This window comes from Trematomus bernacchii, unplaced genomic scaffold (genome assembly GCF_902827165.1).
Source record: "Trematomus bernacchii unplaced genomic scaffold, fTreBer1.1, whole genome shotgun sequence".
In the NCBI taxonomy this organism is placed as follows: Eukaryota; Metazoa; Chordata; class Actinopteri; order Perciformes; family Nototheniidae; genus Trematomus; species Trematomus bernacchii.
This window is the reverse complement of record NW_022987547.1, coordinates 1,454,308-1,466,704: the sequence shown is the minus strand read 5'-3', so window position 1 is coordinate 1,466,704 and position 12,397 is coordinate 1,454,308. Positions and strand designations below refer to the sequence as shown.

At 40.4% G+C, this 12,397-nt stretch overlaps 1 protein-coding gene across 1 annotated transcript in view; it reads right to left on the bottom strand.

The window, feature by feature from the left end:
* Positions 1-12,397, bottom strand: part of si:dkey-112m2.1 (transmembrane protein 132C) — a 126,941-nt gene that overhangs the window by 43,535 nt on the left and 71,009 nt on the right. Inside the window, exon 3 of the mRNA XM_034123365.1 lies at positions 8,536-8,679. Coding sequence (XP_033979256.1) covers positions 8,536-8,679 — 144 coding nt within the window. The remainder of the gene's footprint in view (positions 1-8,535; positions 8,680-12,397) is intronic.

Below are 12,397 nucleotides of genomic sequence, written 5' to 3'. Positions count from 1 at the left end.
CATTGATTGTATGCTTTCGTTCTCAATGTGAGTGAAGAACGGTAATCAGAAAAAACAGCACACGGCCCTCTGACCTCTCCCACTGAACTGAAGAGGTCTGAATATCGAGCTCCTTTCTTGTTCAATCTTCACTCATCATTGTTCTGTCAATTATTCCGGCCCCTAACGACTCTACGGGCATCGAGTAAAGCTCCTTCATAGACATATATTCGCTAACCTAAACAATTTGCATGAGCTCACAGTTCGTGGGGTCTAGTATAATGTCAGCACTGAATGAAGAAACCCTTCCTTATTCAAATCAGTGTATACCTAAAGTATCGCTCTGCAGGCACATATTACAATTCTCAAATTACGCGCATGGCTCACGTCGGAATATTATCACCATATCCAATGTAGGATAACACTATTGCTCATAATGAAAAATGCATATTGGGATGACGCATTTCTACTATTTTCTAATGTAAGGGTTTCCATACGAGACACTATATAATATAACCGTCTTAAATTTCATATAAAGGCTGAAGAAAGTGAGGGCTGTCATTGAGATGGGGCGAAGAAGTGATGAAAGCAGGAGAAGATTGCACCCCCTTCCAGGCCTCAGGCTATTATTACCATATCAGAAGAACAATCAATCAAATTGGGTTAAAATGTACATGCTGTGTCGGGACGCGCGTAATGGGATCATGAATATGGCACAGCTTCCACATGTGGCACAAAGTGGGCCGCTCACACTCCCGGGGCCACAGGTAACCTACGTGTAATTGAACACAGCATGCAGTAGGGACCAACAGCCTCCTTGTATGTTGATCCATGATCACGTTCTGGTTGGTTGCAAACCTCAGCTAGTTTAATCAAATACATGTTGTATTGTAGCTCTGCAATATGGTCAAAATAGCCACATTAAATACAATTTCCTGATATTTACATATTATTGAAATCAGGGCTGCTACTAATACATATTTTCAGTGACGATTCATCTGCTGATTCTTTTTATATCGATTAATTTATACACGTCTTGTCTTTAAATGATCAGAAAACAGTGACATATTATTGCCACCTTTAGTTTGTTTTGGGGAGGGGATTAAAAAAATGATGAAGTTAAAACTGAAAATGAATCCAAACTAATAGTAAATGTAGTGCTCTTTGTAGCAAAAATGCTTATAAACACATTACCAGAATCTATTTATAAATGACATTTTTTAGTAGGGGTACAATACCTATTTCTATGTTTCGTAAAATGTCCCTTATGTAAAGCATTTTTGTCTTTAAGTAACTGATGACGATGTTGATATGCTGGTTGGCAGGCAGTATTTACCATGTTAGGTCAATTTAACATGGTAACATGGGAGATTAGCGCTACAGTAAACACAACGTTCAACAGAGGCTGATGGTTTGTCAGAACATTGTTTTTCCTTTTATAAAATAGAATGAAAATGAACGAATGACACAACCTGGAAGAATCCCCAAAGTTATTGTGATATATTCTTTGTTCTCCATGACCTTATCTGTTGAAATGTTCCTGGTAATCTTTCCAACAGTCTTTGAGTTATTACACTTAAAACCAAATGTGTCAACCTTCAGTGAGGGTTGCTCCGGCAGAAAAGTCAGGGGATCCCCAAAGGCATTGGGAACATGGGGAACGTGAACGTCTGTATAAAATATCATGGCAGTAAAACCATTCAAAGCCGATCATGTCGACTTATCGCCCCCCTAAAGAGCACAGCTATCTATACATCTCAGCAGGTTAGCTCACATAACATTCAACCTAAAGCATATCGGGTGTACTGGAACAAATACTTGCAGTGGGAAATGGAGATATAACAATGCTAAGCAGTGGGAATCTAATCTAACGAGAATCTTTATGGACTATTTATATGAGAATTGTGGCTTTCTTCTTTCCCTGGCACACTGCACAGTATGCTAATCAGTCTAGAACAAGCTTGGGGTTTCCATTCCCCTCATTGATGCTTGCTTCCTCTGTTTCGCAGAAAGACCCTCTGAGGCTCATGTCACCTCCCTCAGCAGATGGCTGGGGCAAACTCAGTATGACAGCCCTCGATTTCACTGATGCTTAAAACATGATTTCACCAACTGTGGGAAAACAATTTGAATCTTTAACCTATTTTCACACAGGGGCTCGAACACTGAGTGCTATTCTCATCAAACGCTCAGCACATCTATTAGACTTTTCCTGCAACTTCCCTGCCACATTTGTTTCTTAAAACCATCAATATGTAACACATGTCAGTACAGCCACCAACATGTGAAGCCTGATGAAACAGACACTGAAAAGCATAGATTGTTTACCTCAAATCTGACTCCACTCATGCTGGCATTGTCACTCAGACACAAGACGATGGTGTTGTGTTCAGATAGCTGCCCTAAGAAGTTTGCTTTACAGGCTTGCATCATTGTGTAGGTGTTTTAAGGCTGTCTTGTCAGTCTTTTAGAGTAAGCCTTACTCCCACTTGCTCACAGTGGGAGCTCTCTGTAGCAACCGCAGACAAATTGAATGTGGTGACATGTTTCATGATCCTGTAGACTTTGAAGGTGAAAGATGCTCGAGGGCTCTATTTGTTTGTTTGTGTGTGTGTGTGTGTTGTTGGTGTGTGTCAGACAGTATATTATGTGTATGCACACAGACGGGACTCGGTTAGTATTAAGAAAAAACACATTTGAGAATTAGATATTTAACACAGTATATGTTATCTTCACTGATCTTTGAAGTCCTTGAAAGTGTGTGATTTGAGAGGATACATCAAGCCTTTTTTTAAATAGACATACAGACAAGGGTAGTTTTTTATTTTGATATTATTTTTAATTAACATGAGTAAATAGCTTCCTCCCGCTGTCACTATGTGTGTCTCTGAGTAAGGTGGAAATGTGAGTCTTTTATTTTACAATCATAGTAATATTTCATTATATGTCATTTATATTAATGCCTATTAAACTTCATGATGAAATTGATGGGAAAAGTAGGACATTTATCTGGGAGAAGAATGGGTGAGTGATTCGCACTCTCAAAGGTTATCGATGAAGTCTTCATATTATGGATGAAAGCTTTGACAGTCAATCAATGCTTGTCAGGAAATTAATCGGTTCCAATATATCCATATCATTTGATAATTGATCAGTCGTGTCAGTCTTTTTTCAGCATAAATGCCAGTTGCTGCAGTGAACTGAATCCCTTTTAGAAACGTCAATAACAAAACTCTTAATTACCGAATTGAGAAAAGGATAAGCATATTAATCCGTTATGAATATAAACTTCATATAGCAAATACACTTTAAAACCCATCAGCAACGCGACTTTTGAGAGTAACACATTTTTGCTTCATGTCATTATTTTCTACTCATTGCTGTTGTCCCTCAGCTGTGCCCACTGCTCCCTTTTGTGTACCAGATGCCAAATGTTGTTGCTCTAGCCATAATAGCCCTGTCAAGTTTAAACAGAGCCGAAGCCCAGAAGATTCTAACTTTCTTGTCTGGGCTCGTGTTTGTGTTTACTGCTCTTGAAGTCTGCACGTCTCTGTGTGCATGTGTTCATTTGAGAGGAGCAGATTGAGAAATGTCGGCCATTAGATTCAGTTTATTTTAATGAATTGTTAGATGCCACGCCTCACCTCCTGCAATTACAAATCGAACTCCCTCCCCCCGTGGACAAGCTAGTGATTGACACGTTGATTATTAGGCTGCAGAACTGCTACTGCGAGAATGAAACCTTCTTTCCTTTCCCTTTCTTAACTCTTCGCCTCCATCACACAGGAACTCCAAATTGTGTTAGCTTTCATTAAAAAGAAATGAAGGAGCCCAGAGGCAGCTTGCGTATACCTGACATGCGCTGAATCAAAAAGAGGGAGGACACAAGGAGGACTGGCTGGTGAAGGACAGCTCTTAACGTTTAAGTATCCTAATGCGTCTTCATAACAGAGTGGACAGTACTGTCTGATGACCATTGGGCCACTTTGATCTGGCATCAGTCAGCTTTATTGCAGCCTTGAGACCTGCACAGTCATGTATGTAGTAGCCCATTTGTGACAAGATCTGCTTCGCTTGTGTTAAGAGCGGTAAACTAGATTTGGGTCTTGCTTTCAGTGAATTGTTAACAAGTAGAGCACTTGTTGTCGAGGGAATGTGATGAGTCATGACAGCCATTGCCTTCATTTGTCTTGCCTCGTAACTTTAGTGAATATAAACACGTTTTATTTTCTTTGCAAAACTAGCGAGGTTACACATTTCGTCAGACTGCATTTTCCCGCCTTGCCACAAAATGTGTCCACTCTCTAAAACAGGACAGTCTGTTCCCTACCATCACCTATTTCATTTTGTATATACATCACATAATGCTTAATTTCCTTGGATAACATTGGTAGTTTCTTTTTAGTGCACTGCTTTTTTATCTACGCAGCCGCATACGCTCTCTTCTCCTTGTGAACAATTGAAGAAAGACACTGTCGCTCAGAAAGAAACTAGATCAGCCTAACCCAATTAAACACTCATTCTACCAACACACCAATGTACTTTTCGAAATCAACATGAACCACTCTTTAAATTCGCATAATTTAGACCCACTACCACACTTGTTAAAAAATAAAAAAACATGTCACTTCTAACGCTGGTCTTCCTGTTACTCCCAATGTTCCTTATACAGACCTGAAGAACACCGGGCGCGAAAGCAAGGAGTTTTCATTTAAACAAAATGTAAATGGTCATGCTGAAAACACGTGTAACTGTATAGGCAATTTGGTTGATGAGACATGTACAGCACAGTTAGGACCAGGTCTGGCTCAATATAGGATTTTCTTATCTCATACACTACACTCTGACATCCTTGCTGTCTGCCTACAGATGCCCTCAAATACAAAATGCTGACCACAGCGTTCTGTGGAGGGGACTGGGATTGGAAAGGGTTGATTTAATTAGCTTGATGCTAACCAAATCCCAAACATGTGGAGACCTTATGATCAGTGTAAATCAACATGCTGTTTTTACTCCTATAGGCAATTAATTTACCGCACAGTATTGAGCTGAGGAGGTAATCCATGCAGGCTGCTATACATACTGAAGCAAAATCAATTTGTCAAAAATATTGAGTGTGGTTTCTGTGGTTTGCATAAAGTTGCTGCAGCCAGGAGATAGAGCAGCAGTTGAGAGGGAGAAGGATTGGGCAAAAACAAGCATAAACACAACCGTATATAACATTTTCGAATAGTTTTCTATGTTGGCTTGTGTTATGTTGGTTTAACTGAAGTATTTGGAGACTTTCCTGACATCATGGTTGGAATATATCGTTTTTTTGGTTAAAGACAGAACTAAAGAGAATGTGAATTTAAAAAGGATATCACAGGCAGATGGTTAAAGTTTGTCCGGAACATATTATTGGTTCACACACTGAGGCACTGCCAAATGAACTGTGTTTGTGTGTCCCCCAAGAGTTTGTATCCTCTCTTTTCCTACTGGCACTCCAGTCATGCATTTCTGCTTTCACACCTCCACTCTCAGCTGTTGGTTTCTGCAGAGCCTAGAGGATGAGCATTGGACATATGGCTTCTAAAGTAACTGGACACACTTCTTGCAAACCTCTGGGACATGAGTACTTCCCAAAAGTGGTCATCACACTACAGTACATAAAACATAATTACACTGAGATAGACCGGTCTCTGTTGTTTCTCACCTCTCCTTATTGGCTGCTGGGTGTTTAGTCCTCCAGCCTGTTTTATATATATCATTAGAGTCTGTCACCTGGCGGTCACAGTATCGACTGTAATGTCGCACTTTCTACCACAAGACCAGGAGAGACCTCTTCCGGTGTTTATCTTCCAGGTTCTGCCAGTGATGCTGTTTTAATGGTCGGCAAAGTGAGCTTCAATTGACATAAGGAGGAGTTTAATGTTTCAGGCCACTTGCCTTTTTTTAAAACCTTGCTTTCCATCTCTACCTTTGTCCATAACCCCCATTAATATTCTGGCTAATGAAGCTCGTTCTGCACTTAACCTAACTGATGGGATATTTCCTACCCACAGGAAAGCAGTAGAATAAAATGAGTATGAACCTATTACTGGTCAGAAGGAGAAAAAAATCTTTGCAGGTAAAAGGAAGTGAAAAATATTTAATTACAGCAATTACTTTCAAGACTTTCAGATTAAATTCAACATGGCTCTGTTGTAGCCTCCAAGCTAGCTTAGTTTAATACTTCAAGATGTATTAATTCTTTCTATGGTAGTCTGGAAAATATCTACAGAGAAGAGCCGTCGAGGTAGAGGCTTGACCAATAAGATGATCTGGTTGGGCCACTTCTGAACATTGTTCTGAGCTCAGAAACAAAGCACATTTCTGAAACTGCAAAGTCTCCTCCCCCTAAAAAGTTATTTCAAACAACATTTCAGTCGACATCGCATGAGTAAACACAGCTCATTTTGTTCCTGTTTGAATATGGAAAGCAAAGACCAATAAAAGCCCATCAAGCCGTGTATTTGTCCAGTCAGGCGTCCTCAAAAAGCAAAGAATCATTTCCGAACTGGCTTCCAAGGCTACTTGCACCGCAAAGGGAGCACTTTCCATTGATTTTTCCATTTGAAAATGTTTTTAATGTTTCAGTCAAATAGAAAAACTGGTTGAACTGCTGCTCTCTCTATAACCGCTTAACCTCCTCAACGAGAATTTCTCTATTAAAGATCAGTGCATTTTTGCAAAGACCACAAACAATGTTGTTCATTCACTGCTTTTCTACAGGTGTTCTATTTGATATGTAATCTTAAGGAACCTAAAAGCACAGGGTCTCAGCTGGCGTTCCATTATCATTTCAATACTTCAAGGTAGTCTTTTGTCGAGGTGCAGGATGCAGGATGTAATTCCAGCTTCAGCATGTGTGACCTTGACTTGAGCAGTCCTGTATAATTCAATGTCCAGGCTCCACAGCGGGTGTGTGAAAGAAATGCATGTAAATGATAGATGGCTTGTCATTCATCACCGTCGTCACCTTGGCACACAGGAGGAAATAACAGTGCAGGTACGGTGTCATTTCCTTTGAGCAGCTACTTTGTCTTGCCCTAAAAACGTTTATCTGTCGCGTTGAATACCAGATACTGTACAGAGACACACAAACATATATTTATGTAAAAACATAAATGTAAGCAGCAATCATCCACGCATGAGCCTGAATTCATTATTTATGTCTTGTGGACATGATATGAAAGTTGCAGACTTTTTCTTCTATTCTTCAAACCTTCTTTTTATTCATGGGATCACCTTGCCCCGCCAAGGCAGGAAGTTCTTAAATTCTACACATAGTGGTAAGTTCGGTGAGCTTCTCAAACTTACAATGCAATACCCTTTTTTCATGTACTTGAGTGAAACTTCTAGGATTAAACAAGTTATTTTGGTTTTACACTGTACTTCACTACAGTACCATGCATTTTCAAAGAACACCATAGCTTTTGATTAATTTCATTCCTATCCAGCAAACCTTTTATTGTATTGCTTTTTTGTGAGAGACAAATTACTTGAGGTATTTCATCCTTCTTCATTTTTGGGGAAAAGGTTTGGTAAGGTATTATTTCAGAATTAATTCAAGGACTTACAGTCCAGTCAACAGAGTTTTGAGTGTCAAGAGAGCCTCTTTCATTTAACATCCAGATTCATATTGTCCTCAAGTGCTTGGACGTGGGGGATATCTGAATGCAACACAAGAGTTTTGAATACCACATCATAATAAGAACAGAAAATACCCTCCAGGATATGAGATGCAATTAATCATCCATATTAAGCAACTGTTAAGTCTATGGTGAATGTTGATATAGTGCACTGAAGTCAAGTGAAATCCAATGTTGTGTAGAAGGTGGGAAATCCCTTTTAAAATATATGGTATGTTTTGAAAAATGGTTGGCAGTAATGTGAAGTAGTTAACAGGGTAACACATCTACATTTATAACCACCAGTATGTTTATTTAGTAAGACCTGGCAGCTTGCTATTGGCTCCTTGGTTGACTTTTGCTGGTGGGGTATTTGTCTGGTAGGTCACTTGAGAATAATCGTATTTATTCCAATAGATGGTCTAGATTTAATAGTATTTTGGCAACCCTGGTAGATTAGGGCACACATGAACTATCCACTGTCTGCTTTGGTCTTCTAATGGGATTTGCTGACACACTGAACTGGATCTTGCGATGGGATCACGACACCTAAATGGGGCCAGCGCCATACCCTGACCAGGCCAAGGGCCCCTTCCCCACTTCCAACCACCCCCTACTTCCAATGCCCTTGTCGCCATACACCCATCTTCAAACTACACACCTGTAAAGTTTTGTCATTCCGTCTTGCACGGTTATCCATGACAGTGCCAAGAAATGAATGCTTTAGATGCTGAGTCATGTCTTTTTTCATCCACACTCTTCGCAATCACTCTCTCCTGACAGCTGTCCGAGAAATGATGAGGATAATGAAGGTGTGCTGCTGCTTTGTGGATGTTCAGCAGAGTGTTCACTTCATTTTTCATTCACGCATTGATTAACTGCGCAGAAGAAGAGACGGACGTACCTTTGACTATAACTGTTCTCCTTTCGCCGACAGTGGAGGGTGACGACCCTGTGACCTTCACTTCTGACTTCCTGGCTCACCGTCCACACAACAGGATTACTGGCTCTAGCTCCCAGGAACGCCACGCCGTCCTTCAGTTTGACCCTGAAACAAACAGAAGTGCACACGGGTTAAAAGGAAAACAAAAACATTTGATTTCAGAGCCTCAGAAATACGCTTGGGCTCTTAATTCTCTTTCTCCCTCTGACACAACAAACATGTCTAAAGACAGAAATGAAATGAGTTGGGCTTGAATTGACACAAGGTCACAAAAAAAACAGATCAAACATTCATGGTCTGTCTCTGTCACACAGGAAGGACATTCTTTTAGCTCCTGCAATAACAAAACAAGAATATTTTGGACAGTAGTATTGCACTGATAAAAAACATGCTCTACTACAGTAATATAAAAGCACTTACAGTAACTGCAGCAAAAAAGAAGAACATTTTTTGAAAGGCTTTTGGCAGTTGAGGATGATGAGAAAACAATAGCTGTCCTTTTCTCTAAAATTCTTGTTGACAAAGGAACGTTTCAGTTTGAGCAACTCATCCTCTCTGGATTATTATCATTAAGAGAAAAGGTTTTCACTTCATTTTGTAATAATCTGCTGCATTTTTAAGACAAAGTCTGAACGCAACACGCCCCATGAATGTCCAGCAACATGTGCACAGTCGAGGGAGAGGTGCCATTTATATGGCTAGGGCTCTTATTTTGAAATGGTCATTCGACCCTCCGGCAGTCTATATTGCATTGTAAAATGAGGATTATGGGAAACCAATCCAAAAGCTACTGGGGTCATTATTCTACAGTCTATTGCCACTTTAATACGGAAGTTACAGATTTTCTTTTTTTACAAAATGTATTCCGGGCTCACATGGGACGTTAACACAAGTCTCCTTGTAAACTAAGGTGTTTTTTTATCCCGTCCATCCAACCCAACCTCCTTGCTTTTCTGACTTTGTCGCTCTTTATACTTCCTGGTTCCCAATAACACATTTATTGGAGATGTATGAAGGACAAAGTCTTACTTTTCTTAGCTATGAATGGTGTTTGAAAACAGCATGCATGAACACAACCTCAAACACACCTGGGGTTTAACCAAGACTCCAATATTTGCCCCATCTGTCCAACCCCTTTGTCCTTCTATAACTTCCATTACTGATGGTCACAGTCTGGCAGAGGCTAAACATGTGCCAAAGAACCATGACCTCCTCTTCTTCTAGTATACTGACACGCTGTTGCTCTCCTCCTCCTCCTTCTGTCACATGGAATTACCATGAAGTACGTGAGCGGCTTTCAGTGCTTCCTTTTTCAACATGACAAATTGCTCTTGTTCAAACCCCTGGCACGAATGCAGCAGAATATTTTATGCGAGGGAAATGAAGAAAGAAGGGGCACGAAAAATCCAGATCTGAAGTAAAACACCAAAGGCTAAAAAGCAAGGTGATGAGAAAGATGCATTTTGTTCCCAGTGAAACATGAGCCCAGGGTAAATTCGTTCTCTGCATCAAAATAATTGGAGACTGTCCTTGTTCTGAAACTGAGAAAGACTTGGTAGAGATGAAGGGGGGGGGAAACTGAGCGTTAACCAGGGGATAATGACATGACAAACCATGCAGCAGTCTTTAGAAGAGCACAGTCATTACATCTTCAGTGTTTCACTGTCATCTTTGATCTTATCCAGGCCGCTGAGGCGGTAATAACTGGCCTTGTGTTGGTCGCTGCTCCTGACGAGCAGAGATAAAGGCCGCCGGTGTGGAAGACATAGACAATAACTAGGAGGAGGCGACTGATTGCTGTCTGCCCTCCTGTTTCCCAGTCAGCACCTTTACACGGCGCAGTAATTACTACAAACTCACAAGCAGACTAGCGCTGACAGTGGACAACGGCTAATGATAATCAACTTATACGGACCAAGGTCTGCTCTATTGATCAAATATCACATCCAAGTTTGAAGGCAGAAGCGCTTTGTCCCATGGCACCTTCTTCCTCTTTACAGATACAACTTATTTTCATTAGTGCTACATTTAAAAAAAAAAAAAGAAAGCTGGTCATGCCGTATAAATATATGTTGGCTTAACTGGTGTTTTGTCACAGTATTTGGCAAGTAAATTACTAATGTATTAGTGAATCAATGGGTTGATGAGATGATCAATACTGTATAATTCTTTCTTTCGTTCTTTCTCATCCTTTCATCTCACTCTCAGTTTCTTCCCTCCTGCTTCACACTCGCTCTGTATCTCTCACACACACATGACAGCTGACAAGCAAGCGCTGCTAAATTAACAAATGGCATGTTGTAAATGACATTGCTTTGGCTAATATGATTTCTGGTGAGGGAGGAGGGGTGAGGCAATAAGGGAAAGCAATTTCCCATGCATCAGCACATGAAGCTGCCTCATTAATTCCATGAAAACCTGCATCAGTGGGATGAGTGTTTACAGATGAGATGAGGTTGTCAAGAAAGACGGTGTTCATCTCTCCCCTGATTGATGCTCAGAAATGACTCCGCAGGACGGCCACTCGTATGCTGCGTGAAATACCAATGTGCATTTATATAAATTGACTTTACACAGCAGGGAAATAAATGGAAAACAAACAATTCTGATGTGAGGCCATGACTCTTGTGTGCAAATAAAACATAATTTAGACACTAAATTGTTTAGATGTTGAAGCCATCAATCTAAAAATAAGTAACAAAACCATTAGCAACAGAAAAAGGATTTAAAATGGTTCTTTTAACTGCAGAGTCTGGGCGGGGGATCTGTCCAAAAACACAAGACTTTCACTTAGGAGACTGCTGTTCGTGCACCATGAGTAACTGCCCTACTTATTTTCAGCCAAACCACCATATACTTAACATAACAGATGTGTGTTCTTGGGAGCAGCGGAAAGCTTTCAACATCAACTATCACTTGTCAATTTTCTTACTTGATGCCAAATTGGGCTTTTGTAACAAAAAAAGCCAACATTACAATTTAAGAAAAGGGAGAAAACAGAAGGGAGAGTGCATTGTTGTTTGAGAGGTGGTGTACAGGGCTTTGTGTAGAGCCCAGGGATGAAAATATATCTTGGTGTCAAAGGTGTTTGAGTGGATAGTGGAGGGACCAGCGGTGGTTTAGAAGACATGGGTGTTGTGTTAGTGTGGAAGAAAATGGACAGATGACAAACATTCAATGGAGGTGAAGAGAGGACTTTATTGGTTAAGAGGCTAGAATAAGAGCTTTAAGTCAACAATGGCATGTGTTCTGGTCTTATCTTTCCAACATCAGAGAGCACATTATGTCAATGACATCATTAAGAAGCCATTTGCGAGGTTATGTCACCCACTAAAGTACAAATAATAAAGAAATCGGCTTTTGGAGTGCACAGACCCCTGCTAAGACCAAATGCCCTAGATTGCAAAGTTATATAAGACATTTAGAGCATTACATTAACAGCCAGAAACCTTTTAGAGACAATGGAGGAATGGATACCTGAGCAAATAATAAAGACAGAACTCCAACCCTCTGGTTCCAGATTAAGGAGGCCCAGACTCTGAATGTTTTATGTAAAGCCTGTCACCAAAGTAAACAATATGCTTGTATCAACCCCGTTATTCAGATTGACTCTAACATTGAAAGGCTTCTATCTTGAACAATGCTACACCCGTCCACCAAGTGCCATGAAAACCGGGCAGTCGTTTTTCTGTAATCTTGCTCACAGTCGGACAAAAAGACATAAACCGAGCCAAAGACACATCCTCCTTGGCAGATAAATGACACGAACAGGAGGAAAATGGTTCCCGGTTTTCCAATCCAGGTGATAGCGGATCATTACTCC